The 15,524-nt window shown below is 32.0% G+C and overlaps 1 protein-coding gene across 1 annotated transcript; it reads right to left on the reverse strand.

Moving 5' to 3' along the window:
* Positions 1-1,865: 1,865 nt before the first annotated feature.
* Positions 1,866-9,137, reverse strand: LOC105321207 (uncharacterized). Its single transcript, XM_066078845.1, has 3 exons — positions 9,014-9,137; positions 3,444-3,585; positions 1,866-3,240 (listed from the first exon to the last, which is right to left on the reverse strand). Exons 1-3 carry the CDS (start codon positions 9,030-9,032, stop codon positions 2,661-2,663), a joined length of 741 nt encoding a protein of 246 aa, XP_065934917.1. The 5' UTR covers positions 9,033-9,137; the 3' UTR covers positions 1,866-2,660.
* Between the last annotated feature and the right edge of the window lie 6,387 nt (positions 9,138-15,524).

Genomic DNA, 15,524 nt, shown 5'->3' on the forward strand with positions numbered 1-15,524 from the left:
ATATATTTATTAGAAACTTACTTGGATTATACACAGAAGTTAAGATTTGACAAATGCTGAATAAATGAAATAAGGCAATTCGTTTCTTGAATGCGCAATTTTAGTTTTGATAGAGAAAAGCTTGCGAAGCGCGACCTCTGGCGAGAGAATTGAATAGAACTTTCCAGAACGGGGTAACCAAGAACGCGGGTTGACTAATTAACGCCATGGCGAAAAGTGTAAACAAGGTACAGATTGTGTTCAAAGTCTATATGACTAAAGGTGGTGTACATTAAACGGGAAGTTAAATTCCGGGGGGGGGGGTCTTTTATCTAAAGTTTTCATTCGGGACAGAGATAAAAATTGTAGTGAAATTGGACAAAAAGAACCAAATTTAGAGATATTACGTACTAAATACCTACTCAATGGTTTAAAATATATACATTGTTATCACTTTCCATGCAGTTGCAATGGCAATAATTAAGGCCATGTTTATGTATATATCATCCAATTCAGTTAAGATTTTTTCATCTCTCAGCTAAATATCAAGTTATGCATTTTTTTAATTTCAATTTTAAAGAATAGGTTAAGAAAGCAATAAGGAAAAAATCGGACACAGTTTATACGAAAATCATAAAAAAAAATAGGTTAACATTTTAGTATTGTGTCATTAATCTGTAAGGTGTTAATTCCCGCGCCTGCGCGGGATACCATGTAGTAGTTAACACATAAAGGGAAATATATAATTAAGTAGCTTTATTTGTATGCAGCTAGAAAAATGACAAAGAGAAAAAAGTAATAAAAAAAGCGAGAAAAAAAAACAATTGGAAAAAAAAGTAGGAAGTGATGCAGTTGTCCCTGTTTTTTAGACGATCAACGTGCCAACTAGTATCAAATTTTAATGTTCTATTAATCATAAATGCTTTCTATTTGTCGATTCGCTTCTTCCATTATTTATTTTACAATATTTTACAATATCTTTACGATTGCTTGGAGTAACTTGTGAGACAGATCGCCAATATTTGGAAAAACAATCTTCAAGATAGTGGTTTTTTTTTTTTTTTTTTGGGGGGGGGGTATGTTGAATGACGTTCTTTTTAGCCCGTAATACCATACTAAGTAACCATTGTATTTTCCGAAGGTTCATATCAAACGTGACTAGGGAAAACAATATTTCTAAGCTTTGTCTGGCGCGTTTTCTCCTGAAATAAGACTGATATTTTATATGAAGTTAAAAAACAAATTGAATGCCTTATTTCCTTATTGGAAATTCAAATGTGTAACATCTTGCTATGACGCTGGTCCTGCTTTTATTCTTTTTTTAATTTTGAAAATATATATAAGAAGTTGCTATAAACAGGTATCTTTACCTATATTTTGTATTAAACTTTCAACCCGAATGTAAAGATGCGCAATTTTGATTAGAAAATTTAATGCTGCTTTACAGCAACCTGCAGGTGCTACACACCTGGTCGGGATTGTCCATGCAGTGTCAGGGAAGAAGCTAAAAATGGTGTGCAATTGTATTCTCGAAATGCACACCGGAACTACTGTCAACTGACGATCAAAGTGGATGACGATACGTCACCTAATTAAATTAATGAGTTTCAACTAAAATTGTTTCCGTGTGAAGCACTTGGAAATCGGAATCAAACTGATCAGTAATTAATTTTCATAAGAGTGTGCTTATAGTTCCTTGTGACCCCCACCCATTCATTCATTCATTTCGTCTCCCTCTACAACATAGTGAAGTGCAGAAAACACATAGCGGGTAAAATACGGGATTATTTTTCTTTTATGTTAAATGGTATCATTCTTAGAAAAGAGATCTTTTTCTCAAACTCATAATTATTTGATATATTTTAAAAATTTCATCAACACCAGAAGTTACTATAACTAGTTTATTTCATAAAGTATTACAAATACGTAAGGGTTATGACAATAAATATATGAATAAAAAATTCAAATAGAGATGTAAAGTCAAGTAAACACGCATTCGTAAGATTAATTTTCATTTGCAAAAAAGTTATCTTTTATTCTTTGATCATCGCTCATAGAGGCAAAAAAGAATTCTTTAAACCATAAACAATGTATGCAAAATCTAGTTTTAATATCTTGAAATTTTTTTCGTTGTTCATTAGTCATTGATCTGGAACTTAAATTGTTAAAAAATTAAACAAACAAAAATAAATGGAACTATAAGGAAACAAAATAAAAAAAAAAAACAACCAGGAAAAGGTTAACTTGAATATATTGTGAAAAAAATCCAGAGTATTTTAAATAGATTTATTTTAAATTAACATATGCATAATACAGTTCGATTACAGTTCGATTATATGCATGCATATATCTTTATACACAACAGTAAAATTGCAAAATATATTGAAAGCAATGTTTCTGTATATATTAAAAAAAATGTATTAGTAACATATCTAAAATGGATGAACAAATTTATGAAAAACCACCGGAATGGAGTTATGCCTGCTATTCCATATACCTATTTTCATAGTATCCTCGACATCTTTGATCTTCGTACAACACATGTGTTGTAGGGGGTCTTGGCAGTTCTTACTGATATTACCGGGGCTTGTCTGGACTTGCTTATTTGGACATAGGTCTTGCACGTTGTGGTCCTTGACGAGGTGTCCAGTTCAACGGCAATATAAGGAATAGCTAGGCCATTACGATACCGTCGTGTGTAGATCTATGTACTGGTGTTCTTGGGTAATCCCGGCATCTTTGATTGACTCGTACACACCTTTTGATTTTGGCGACTTTTTACCCGGTTCATTTTGGTATTTTCTGGATTTGTCCGATTTGTCTGAACCAGAATCGCTATTAGAGGACAGTTTTCTTTCCTCTAGAGGTGATAGATACCCGCCGTTTCCGGGAGGCGAAGGCGAATCCCCGTTTTTACCTGCGTTTCCTTTCTGCGGTTGCTTTTGCGCTGTCTTGGGAGATATGTACCCGTTACCATCCCCGCTGCCAACTGGTGGAAGTGGTCGGTCTTGCGCCATGGGAGTTATATAGCCACCATCTTTCTTCCTTTCAGATCCAGCAGCGATTCGCTGTCGTTGTTCTTTGATTTCATCGTACGCTGCATAGTCGTGGGTGGCAGGATCGACGGCTGGACCGCCAGACGGACCTGATCTTAGTTGTGACAACGGGGTTTCGTCATCGTATAGGTGGTAGTCCAGCGCTTGTGTTTCGCCCGGTGACTTGGCTTGCTTTTTGTATGACGATCGTCCTTTTTTCACTCCCCTTAGAAAAAAGAGTAAAATTCATAAAATGACAATGTGTGTCTGAAAATGACAAGAATGAGGCCTTGACCCATGTTGCGATTACGGAAATTCAACAAAAGGCACTGAATCGTTAAAGTATCTTTGGTATAAACAATGAAAAATACTTTATGCATGTATATTTATCAAATAGTAAAGCTATTAATAAAAACACGAATTGAATACCATTTGTAGCAAAGGAAGTTGACGCCTAGGCACAATATGAACATCCCAGGCACGGTCAGTGCAAAGGCTAGCTTAATGATTGAAAGTTCATTTTGGGATGACCCAAGAGCCCTCGTGTCTATGCCAGTGTCCGTTGTAACAGCTGAAAAAGAAAGAAAAAATGAGAAATCATTAGTGCAGAGAATCAAACAAATTATGAGAAAAAAATGCAATTTAAAAAAAACAACCAGAAAACAATTACATCCTAATGTTTCTACAACATTGAATTATTTTTGATTTTTTATTAAAACCTAGCCGATCATCAAACGTATGCTCTATTGTGTATGTAACTTAGTGCATGTGTGCTATGTCACTGAGTTGTAACACGGTTATACTTAATCCTAACATTACGCGCTTGTGAATATCCAAACCCTAACTTTAATCTTTATTTTTCCTAATGTCGTCTTCAAATCGCCGAAAAACACCGAAACCGCGATTCTTTGGATATTACACACGCTCAGCGTCATTTAAAGCCTATTTAGGATACGTAAAGGAAAGAAACACACCAACACAGACTTTCTTCATTTTATTTAAATCATTAATCGCATAAACTACATAAGATTTTAATATCAATGATTGCATGTGTATGTGCTTCCTAATCGGCGAGAAATGTAGAAATTATTATGCCAAAAAATTCATTAAAACTCAACAATAAAAAGCTGTGAGTAAAAAGTGGATCATATAATCAAAAGACAAAGGTGTTGTTGTTTTTGTTTAAATGAGGGACAAACATGAAAATAAAAATCAAATGCTCTCATTGCTTGCGTAATCTTTTTTTTAAAAAAATTCAATGTTTGTTGAGCTTTTGCGCAGGAAAACAGATTAGAACTTAATAAATAGAGTCATTTTTGTTAACCAAAAATAACAACCCAAATCTGAGTTACATAACATGGCTGAAAGGGAAATCTTTTCAGTGTGATATATAATGGATTCTCTGAACACTGTGGCAATGACAGGATACAGATAAACCAAAAATAAACCTAATACTGCTAACTGAATGCCTGTTATTGTTTAATAGACTTACAATAGTTCGATTATATAACAATTTATCAAAGAGTTATGTTCCTTTTCTGTATCCGTAAGCATTCTTTCATCTAATTTAAGTCAAATTTAGCCAAAATTTATAAAGATATCAAAGCTTTGATTTTTTTTAAGTATATAACTTTTACCCTTCCTTTTACTATTTAAATTTGAACCTGTATCGAATACTTTTGTTTCGAAAAATAAAGGAACAGAAATACTAACCATGTTACATGATTCAGATTTAATTTATATATATATTCTAGGAAATAATTTTGATTTAAATGGAAGCAAGTTTTAAAAAAACGCTTAAAAAAATATGAAATGATTTGAGCCTGAAAATATATTCAATTTACTTTCACATTTAAGATAATGAAGTAAAAAAAACGTTTGACATTTCAAATGAATTCTTGCAGATATTAGGAAGCATATACACAGGCAGAGAAGAAAAAATGACAACGACATACTCTCACTGCCGTCCTAATTTTAAAAACCTCATATAACTCATGAATACAAACATACTAAAAATTAAAAAAAAACGAACAAAATTTATTAAAGACTTGCACCCTGATGAACCCCCGACATTTTTAGGGCCAACATCCCTCACCCCAAAAAATTACCCCACACCAAAAATAAAATAAAAAGTGTAAAATTACACACCCTCCCCTCCCTCTAAAAAGGAGTTAAATCCCCAAAACGCCCCATCTAAAACCAAATTTCCCCATTCCCAAAAGTCATCAACAATAAATTATTGAAATTTAGAAACAACAAAAATTTAAGAAAAGAAAACAATTCGTCGCGCCCACCAACCAATTCCCAAAACAAACACCCCGTCCCAAAAAAACCCAATTAAACCTACTACCCCAACCAAAAAAAATACATTCATTAAATTAAATCATGTAAAGTAAAACCCAAAAAGAAGAATGAAAAAATTACAATTAACCCCTTCCTTCCCCCCTCCCCCCCCTCCCCCAAAATAAATGCATCCCCAAAACATCCCACTAAACACCCCCCCCCCCCCCTCCAAAAAAAAAAAAAACACCTGAAAAGAAATCATGATAAAAGTTATAACAAATTTTTTGCAATAGAATAAACAAATTAAAAGATTAACATAATTATATGTATATAATATGATATATAAAAATAATAAACCTTTTTATTTAAAACTTTTTTTTAATCTTTATATCTCATTACAATAAGAATTTATTATCAGTTTAAATTCACGCATTAAACTGTTTTTAAAATTATTATTATTATTACATTTTTATTCACATTATTAATGTTAGAATTAAAAAAAATGTTTTATTACATTAGTACATAGCAACTAACAACGTGTAAACGCGATATTCTTGCGTGCTTTTTTTTATTATTACATGTATTAATAGATGCCATTACGTTAGTAATTGTATTTATTAAAATTAGTTTGATTGATTGCATTGTTTAGACATAAAAGAAACAGAAAACACCTGATTGATGGACATTTTAGTCCATTTTCCCACAGCTGTAAAAGGATTTTCGCCTGAATTCTATCTGAAAAATAAATATTGAACATCAATATTAACAGCAAGAATATGTTCGTTATAATAATATCATAACAAACATTCAATAACAAAATATGTTCGTTTTATAAACAAATTTTGTACATTATTTTCTTTTTAAAATCTGGCTTAATTGACCGAGAAAACTACTGCAATGTATATTATCATACACATACTTAGCATGACCACCGTTTAAAAGCATACACAGAATGTAATATACATGTAAATCGGACCAAGCACCTTTAAAAGATTAAAAGCGCATCAAAAATCTTTACATTTCTCATTCAACCACCCCCTCCCCGAAGACAAGTGCGAATCGAGTCGAATAAGGATACACAAGCCGGGGTAGTTCTGGTGTTAATTTTTTCTTAGTGAAATACGTAACCGGTTAAAGAAACAGATTTTCATAAAATTAACTTTTTTAATAGTAAAAATCAGTTTATGAGTAAAAAAAAAATGGTTATAAGGAGTTATGAATAAAGAATTATTTTCACTGCATCCAGATATTTTGGTACATTTATGTAAATAAAAATACAAAAATTATATACCTACTTTAAATTCAACAATCTTCAAAAAAATAACTCATTTCATCTTATTCGATTGCCTTCAGATTCTCTTGCAGATTGTAGGTACACTTTGCAGATATTCAGTTTCTGAAAGATAAAATTAAAGAACAAATGTTATTCATTAGCTAAGCAAAAACTTCTATCATCTTTATAAAGTCTAAGTTAATTCAGACATACCGGGCTGGTGTGATGATGTTGTGTGTTGTGTGGACCACGTCTTCCTCTTCTATGACTCGGTGCGGGGAGCGGCCTCTTTATATAGCGTCATCCAGGAAATTAAAGCCCCGTTTTTACTTCCTAGTTAAACATGTAACATGACGAATAAATGAAATGCAACATTCATAAAACTGTGCATTGCACCATAATTTGCAACTGAAAACTGCAATTATGTTAATAGTTCGGCAATAAAACAACTTATAGAATTTTTTGCAATAAGTAATACAATGCAAATGGGTAAAAAAAAAATTTTTAAGCATTCTATCGTTTAAAAACAAAGATACTAAGTTTTGAAAATATTGAAAAGAAACACTTATAAAACAAAAAAAATAGTGAATTTCGTTAACAGTAAGAAGACAGAAATATAAACATCAAAATCTCGCAAACTACAATAGATTTTACCAACCATATGTATGTCGATGTGATGTGTTAGACTGGTCTCTTCTGAATAAAACAACTTGCCGTTTGCTGGTGTTATATATATATACATGTATATACATTCCGGACGCGATATCTCGACTTTAATCTTCCGCATTTTGAAAATGTAATATTTCAGGCTCAAACACAAGTATATTTCCTTATTGTAATTTTGGATAAAGCATTCCAAATTAACTCTAAATATAAGTATATGTTTGTTGATTTCTAGCATATATGTATTTTTTTCCTGTTTACGGACGTTTGGTACTTAGATCCATCTCCCTCTCGTGGATGATATTTTGAATTAGAATATACGTAATCATCTGAACTCATTGAAAAATGTAGAAATACATCGGTACTATATATCTCGCGATTAAAAGATATCCATATGGTTCATACAGCTGTTATCAAGGCTGGGTAAATTAAATTATGACTGTTGTTTACATAATATTACTTTTTTAGGATGACATCCTTCATCATTGATTTGATTCATGTAATCAAGAGAGCACTGGACACTCATGATGTTATACATACATGCAAATACAAGTTGAATTTGCTGAATATTTCATTGTCGTATACCATTGACATTATCCGTCCTTTTACATCCCATTACGCAACGGGACACACTTGTACAAAATCATTACATTATCTGTCAACTTAATGCGAAACAAATACATAAGGTTCAAGCAACGAAAATCTGAATGTAGACGACTGGTTTCTTTGAGATGAGCTAATAAATACTAAGGATGCAATTGAGCTCTGCTGAATGTAGACGACTGGGAATAGTATTCAGGTTATAAAGACACACTAATTGGGATAATATTAGGAGGCATGCCCATAGATATATACATTCTTTCAGGAAGATGATTGCTATGCGTAAACTGATTTAAATCGAACTGATAAATCATTTACAAATCAAACTTTTGGTAAAAGGTTAATACTGCCAAAGAAAATACCTCATAATTTTTTTCATTTTCCAACAGTTACATATCAAGAAACAATGTATTTTTTATACATCAAACAATTCATAATTTTGGTAACTGTTTAATATTTTATATATCACTGCTATTTAAAAGGATATGATATATCCTATAAGTTTTTGCAATTATAAGATATTTTTTAAAGTATGATTGAACTTAAATTTGTAGAAAAAAAGTTGCTTTCGGAATAGAGCATCGCTTACTCGATCGTTTAAATCAAACTTGGATTCATTCGAGAATTTACGCGGCTCGAAAGTATGGGCGTTAATCCTTTCATGCACTACATAATCATATGAAAATACAGTTATGTCTTTGTAAATCGTTAATTTTATTTTTTACATTTGTTCAAAGAATCAAGTTTCGCAAGACGATGCGCAGTTGTATAAGATAAATCAGATTTTAAAAAAAAATAATTCCTCAAGAGTATAAGGACGGAAATTTACGTAAAAAAAAAGATTAACATGAACAAATCTACGACTAAATATTTGGTATCTAATAGATTTAATACATATTGCAGATTTTAGGATTTATCAAATATTATTAGCACTAGATAATTTAAAGACCCAATATTGTTCAAAATTATATCTTTCTTCTGTAAAACCTGAAAAAAAAGTTTAGCTTAAACTGTTATTTAAAAACTGACAGGGATTGAACGTAAGAAATCATGTAAGTTAGTTTATAAAGAGAAAGTGTAAAATGATTTTTTAAACATAAAAAATAATACATCAGTTGTTATTTTAATGTGTATTTAGTAATTTTTGATTGTATTTAATAAACTTAACTATGTTACTTACTTTGGTCAAAGTTTGACATTGTCTCTCAGATGAATGATGTTGCTGATGGCTTTCGTGTATCAATATACAGTTTCAAGAGAAAAAAGACCGACTGTTTCCTTGTTCTGGAGACATATTCTAAAACACATGTTATCATATCCTGTTTTCAAAATAACAGAACCTTTGTTCTCGTTTTAAGACGTAAGATGTCTTGTTTATTGTAGATATATTAGATCTCTAACTTAAAAGAATATAAAACTAGTTCTGTGTACTTAAATTGTTCTCTATTTCACTATTATAAAAGTATCTTTCTGAATCAATATTGTGAATCAACAAAAAAGTCACGACATCAAGAATAAAAAAAAAACCAAACACAAGATTTTCACAACTTAGACGTCTTTCTTCGAACGTTCTAAAACGTTCTGAAGCGCAATCGCATAAATGACTATCCTATTCCCAAGATTTTAAAATAAAAACAAGGTGGCCTCATGAATAAATTGAATTTAATGCATATGCAAACTGCCATACCCAGGTTCATTGAAAATTAATTTTCTACATGTCCCTCATCAAGAGCTATGCAGTAAATGGCGTTAACTTGTAGAGTTTTGGAAGATGGATTTCTATATTGCAGGAGAAGAAAAGTCGAGAGTATGGTCTTTTTTCTAAGAGTTTCTTTTAGACCACACATTTCTTTCGCCGTTTATTTGTTTTGTCCTCTTGTGCCTGTTTTGTTCACCTAAACGTTGTCTCCATATCTTATTTTTGGTATAACTTGCACCATGCACCAGAATTAAAAACATCTTTTATGGGGTTTATAGTCTTCAATCTTGAATGGTGTTTATAGTTCGCCCAGTATCAATGGTGATGGTATATCCTTTTTTGGGTAATGATATGAACTTACTTGAATTAGCATATATAGAATATTTTTAAAAATACTTTAAATACAAATCATTAAATCTAGAAGAAAGCCATGGTTTATGTGAAGGGGAGGGATCAATAATTTTTTTTAGAATTCAATTCCTCTGAAGAAAATGAAAGTTGTTACTTGTTCTTTTCTAACAGGGAAAGTTTACCTAGGGGAATTCAAATTTTACCTAGAGAAGATGAGTAACATTTTCTACTAAAATTGATAAAAAGAGACAAGTGTCATATGTTTAGTTTAGTTTAGATTAGTTTTCTATACCATCGGCCCAATAGTTCAGAAATTAGTCATAAGGGGGTATCTTATCTATACTACTATATTAAAATAATAGACTCAAATTTTTGGGCTTTAATAACGATAAATCGGAAAAGTGCTGTCTTTTGTTTTATTATATATTTTAAACATCAATGGTACTTGAAGATTACCAATTTGTGTTTATTTTTTCTAAATCAAGCTTCGCTAATTAATAATTAACGAAAATTCCTCAAATAATTCCGGAAATCAATGGAGTGTTTTGATTTTACAATCTTGCGCATGCGCATTACATTCACGATAAATCTCGGGTCGCTCTGTGTAAAGTTTATGTTTTTACAATATCACATCGCATGGGTAAACTCAGAAACGATAATACAAATACGGGTAAATCTTTATATTTAAACATGGACTATAAACCTACATAAAATTTTGAACCGCTTGTGAGGCCAACAATTTCCAGGGGCCAGTGTCTAAAATTTTGAAAATTTAACAATATGTCAAAATGCTTGTATATATTAAGTAAAACCATATAAAATAACATTTAAGTTTTTGAGAATAATTTCAATGTTATTCTTAGTAAAGTTGCCCCCCCCCCTCCCTCTACCCCAAATTGGCCAACCCTACTCCTGAAGATTAGGATTTTGACAAATTTTAATTTACACTATCTGTACTGACTAAAGGTACGGCTTTTCTTGTCAAATTGTGTTTGAGAGGATGATTTTTAAAGATTTTCCATATATAATCCTATGTAAATAGTTTAACTCCGTCCCCACATTGCAGTCCATCCTACGCCTAGGGATCATGATTTGAACAAACTTGAATATACCCTACCTGAGGGTACTTCCACGTGGGCAACAGCATTTCTGACCGATTTGTTTCTAAGGAGAAGATTTTTTCTCTATATATTCCTGTTTAAAATTCGAATCCACCCATTGTGGCCCCATGCACCCGTCCCCTGGGAACCATGATTTGAGCAAACCTGAATGTACACTACATGAGGATGCTTCCATACAAGTTTCAGCTTTTCTGGCCGATTGGTTTTAAACAAGATTTTTGAAAAATACTAACAAATTTTCGATGATTTTTAAAATTTTACCCTTTAAAAAGGGCATAGTTTATTTTAAAACTGCTTGGTCCGATTTTTTTGTTATTACAGTATCAACATTTTTTCCAAACAAACCATTTATCTTTGAAAGTTATGGACTTTCTCCTATTTACACGAGCAAAGTCAGTCTCCTTGCAAAGTTAGAAATATTCAAAGTAAATAAAAATAATTTCTTTTTTGGCAAACGGAAAAACAAACCAAAGTGCATCGCGAGAATTTTTAGAAAAGGAAACCGTTTGGTTTCGTCCCCCAAATAATTGGGGTTACTAGTATTCAACCCGCATGCTATGCATCGATTGTAAGGAAAGCAAACTTCAGAAATATTAGCGAACAAAACGTACACATGTTTATTTGTAATTTGTCTGATTATTTCGACTTTTATTTAATACGTCAAAGTCGTAATACAACCATGATACCCGTCTCGTCGTCAGGGGTGAAATTTAACATCAGACGAAATAACGCGGTACACTTTTATGTCGTTTGTTTGTTAGCAAATTTTGTACGTATTTTTCTTCATTGAAATTTGGCATAATTGACTAGAAAAAACTACTGCAATGTCTATTATTATACATATACTAAGCATGACCATCGTTTAAAAGCATGCATAAAATTTGATATAAAATCGGACCAAGCAGCTTTAAACAATATTTCATTTCAAAATGAAATAGGATCGGACAGCAGACATAGCCTATTTTTGTCCTCTCCCTAAAGAGGGCGTGGCTCTTCATTTTAACAAACTTGAATTCCCTTTACCTGAGTATGATTTGTTCTAAGTTTATTTGAAATCGGGTGATTGGTTCTGGATAAGAAGAAAATGTAAAAAGTTTACAGACAGACGGACGGACGGACAAAAGAAAAACTCACTTGAGCTTTCAGCTCAGGTGAACTAAAATAGCTATGATTTATATATCCAATATATGCATTTCAATATGAAAATATGTATGTATCAAACTTGTACTTCTTCAAGGACCAGAAAAGATGACAGCATGAAAATATGTAAGGAAAATATACTGCATGATGAGAAGTAATATTTTAATTTTTTAGATATTGAAATGTTAAAATAGTTTACATGAAATAATGTGCGTCTTATTTTTTTGTTGCATTGTACTTGATACAAAACTGCAAGTATTAAGCTATTTTGGTCAAAGATGGTTTTTCAGATAGAAGATGTTGTCAATTGGCTTCTTGTATTAAGAGTCCTTTTAGGAAAATTGCACTTTTCCTTATTTGGTGATAAATCGTAGAATAAATTTTCCTATCCTGTTTGGACAGAAAAACGGATATCATGTACTTATTTTGGGATCTAAAAGTTTGTTTTATTTTACAACCTCCTTGATCTGTTATTTCGCCTAAAATATAAATGTATTCTTCACAGGGGCCAAGCCTGTTTTAACATTAATTTTAATGTAACCATAAATAAAGAAAGGGGTCGAACTCTGACCCAGATAAAAAACTACAAGCTCGCTTCAAAAGCCTAATGAATCAATTAATATTTAAAACAATCTCAATATGCATGTCATGCGCGGATCCAGAAATTTTTTCCAGGGAGGGTCCGAAGGATAATTGTGTTTGCCAGGGGGGGGGGGGGGTCCGAGGCATATTTTCGCGATAATTTTACTATGTAAATTTAATAAATTTTCATTTTCCAGGGGGGGTCGGGACCCCCCCGACCCCCCCCCCCCCTCTAGATCCGCGCATGCATGTAGTTATCAGAAAAGTAATGTCTGAGATACACTCATGCCTAATTTTAAGATTTCATTAGGTAATACGAATGGTTGGATAACAAAAAACAAGAGGCACAGGGACCACATCGCTCATGGGCAACTATTATAAAATAGCCAACAAAAGAATTAAACCGTCCTTAGAGTATCAAGTAAAAAATACCTAGACAGCATAGAAGAGTATAATCTTGCTTTTCAAATTTTTCTCAATATATTTAAAGTTTAACACAGTATGCTCTATATGTTATTAAGATATTTTAAATTTCCCTTTATTTGTTCCAACATTAAAATTAAACCTCCCATTGAGGCTCTATCCCTACCACCGGGATCATGATTTTGACAAAATTGAATCTACACTACCCAGGGAAGCTTCCAGAGAAGTGCTTCCACAAAGTTTCAGCTTTTATGGCAAACTAGAATCCTCTTACCCAAATAAGGTTTTTTTGGTTGGAATTAGCCTAGTGGTTTGGAGGAGAATAAAATGTGTACGAAGTTTACAACAACGACGCCAACGACAGGAACAGGCACATTTTCATCAAAATAAAAATATAGAACGATTTTAATCCAGAAGCAATGAAAGTTAAGACATGTTAACATATTAATAAGACATCGGTTTATTTATTTTCAATTATAATGTTGCCATGATTTATTAAGTAAATTGATTCCTATTAAGCTTAACATCTTGATTGCTTGAAATAAAAGTATCACACCCTTAAAAACTAAATTAATTTGTTCAGTAAACAAAGGCTACATTTTAAAAAGAAAACGCCCATATACATTAATAGAGAGAGTGTGTACAATATAAATGAAAGCAAATGTCATTAATATGCTATCTCTAATATTTTGATTGTCTTACACTGAAAAAGATAAGCACTTAACGTAAGTTAAATTGGATGATTTGTCACTCACTTGTTTTTAGACTTTTTGCAACGAATCAAATTAACTTAGTAGAGTATTTTAGCTCTCATTTTTTTTGCATCCTTACGATGAGTGGCTCACTGTAAACTGGTTCGCTAAAATTTGTCAAATTCGAGAATTTGTCACTCATTTGTTTTTCTTAGACTTTCTGCAACGAATTAAAATAACTGAGTATAGTATTTAGCTCTCATTTTTAATGCATCCTTTCGACGATCGACAAACTGTAAACTCGTTCGCTAGAATTTAATGAAGGACAAGTGGGACAAGTGACAGAAAACAAAAATAACTTGCCTCTCGAAAATTGAAGATTTCTTTATGTTCCGCAATAAGTCAAAACGTCCTTTATAAAGGAGATAACTTTTTAGTGTAATTCCTTGTTCATTCATTTAGTAAATCATATCAAGCTATTTAATTAGAATTTTTTTGCATATCAAGTAGGAAGAAAAATATTATCCACTCGAAAAAGTTTTTCTTCTTTTTTCTTTCACATGACTTTTGTGCAAGGTCTGCAATAAGAAAAAAATCTTATTGAAGTAATAAGCTTTATTCCTGCTGTATTTTAATGTTGACTTTCTAATGTTTAACCTGAGTTTTGAAAGGAAAATCTTTTTGCAAAGTAATAAAAAGTATCCGGGTGCAACCCAAATAATTTTTTAGAAACATATACTGATGAAAACTGCTTTTGAAACATTTCGAAAATTATACATGTATCGATAGGCATTATCATATAGGACACGTGAAAAATATTTAAAAAAAAATCTTACTTCATTGGGAAAATGCAAGTTAATTAGTCTTCAAATAATCATAACCGTGCGATTTATCCCCACATTTATATTGTGTAAAGTACTGTCCTAAGGACGATATTTAACATCTGAACAAGGACAATCAACCATGGGTTTCCCTTACATTAGTTAATGTTTTAAGGGTTAGAGATTTCAAATTTCTCTTTCAAATTAATAGTGATACATGTAAGTAACTAAGATTAAATACATTTTAACTATATGGTCATATTGACCCCCACCTTAGGGTCTGAACCCAACACCTAAAAGCCATGGATTTAATACTTTTGGTAAAGGGTTTCATAGACACCATAACCATACATTTAGTTTTTCTCAAAGTCATATAGGAGTAAATAAGAAGATTTTCAAATATCAAATACATTTTCACTATATGGCCATATTGACATCACCCAGGGGCCATGGATTTCATAGTTTAGGTAGAAGTCTTCCTGAACATTAAAACCATGCACTTATTTTCCCCTCCCCACATATCTGGGAGTACAAACAATGAAATCTTTTTTAAAATTGCACTTTTGGCCGCGCCCATGAGGCTCCAGGGGTGATAGGTCATACATTTTACAATTTAGATTTCTCTTATCCTAGAAAAGCTTAGACCCAAAAATGGTAACAATCGGCCTTGTAGTTTTCATGAAGAAATTAAAAATGTTAAATTGTTAACGGACAATAACAGCAATAAGTCACCTTAGTGGCGTAGGTGACCAAATAAGAAAGTTATAGAACAGTGAGCAAAATGCAAATATTTACATGTAGAGTGAACATCCATGTTTTTTTAAAAATATGGGTTAGTTTAGCGAATAATTATTATGTTTTG

The sequence above is a fragment of the Magallana gigas genome, chromosome 3 (genome assembly GCF_963853765.1).
Source record: "Magallana gigas chromosome 3, xbMagGiga1.1, whole genome shotgun sequence".
Lineage (NCBI taxonomy): Eukaryota > Metazoa > Mollusca > Bivalvia > Ostreida > Ostreidae > Magallana > Magallana gigas.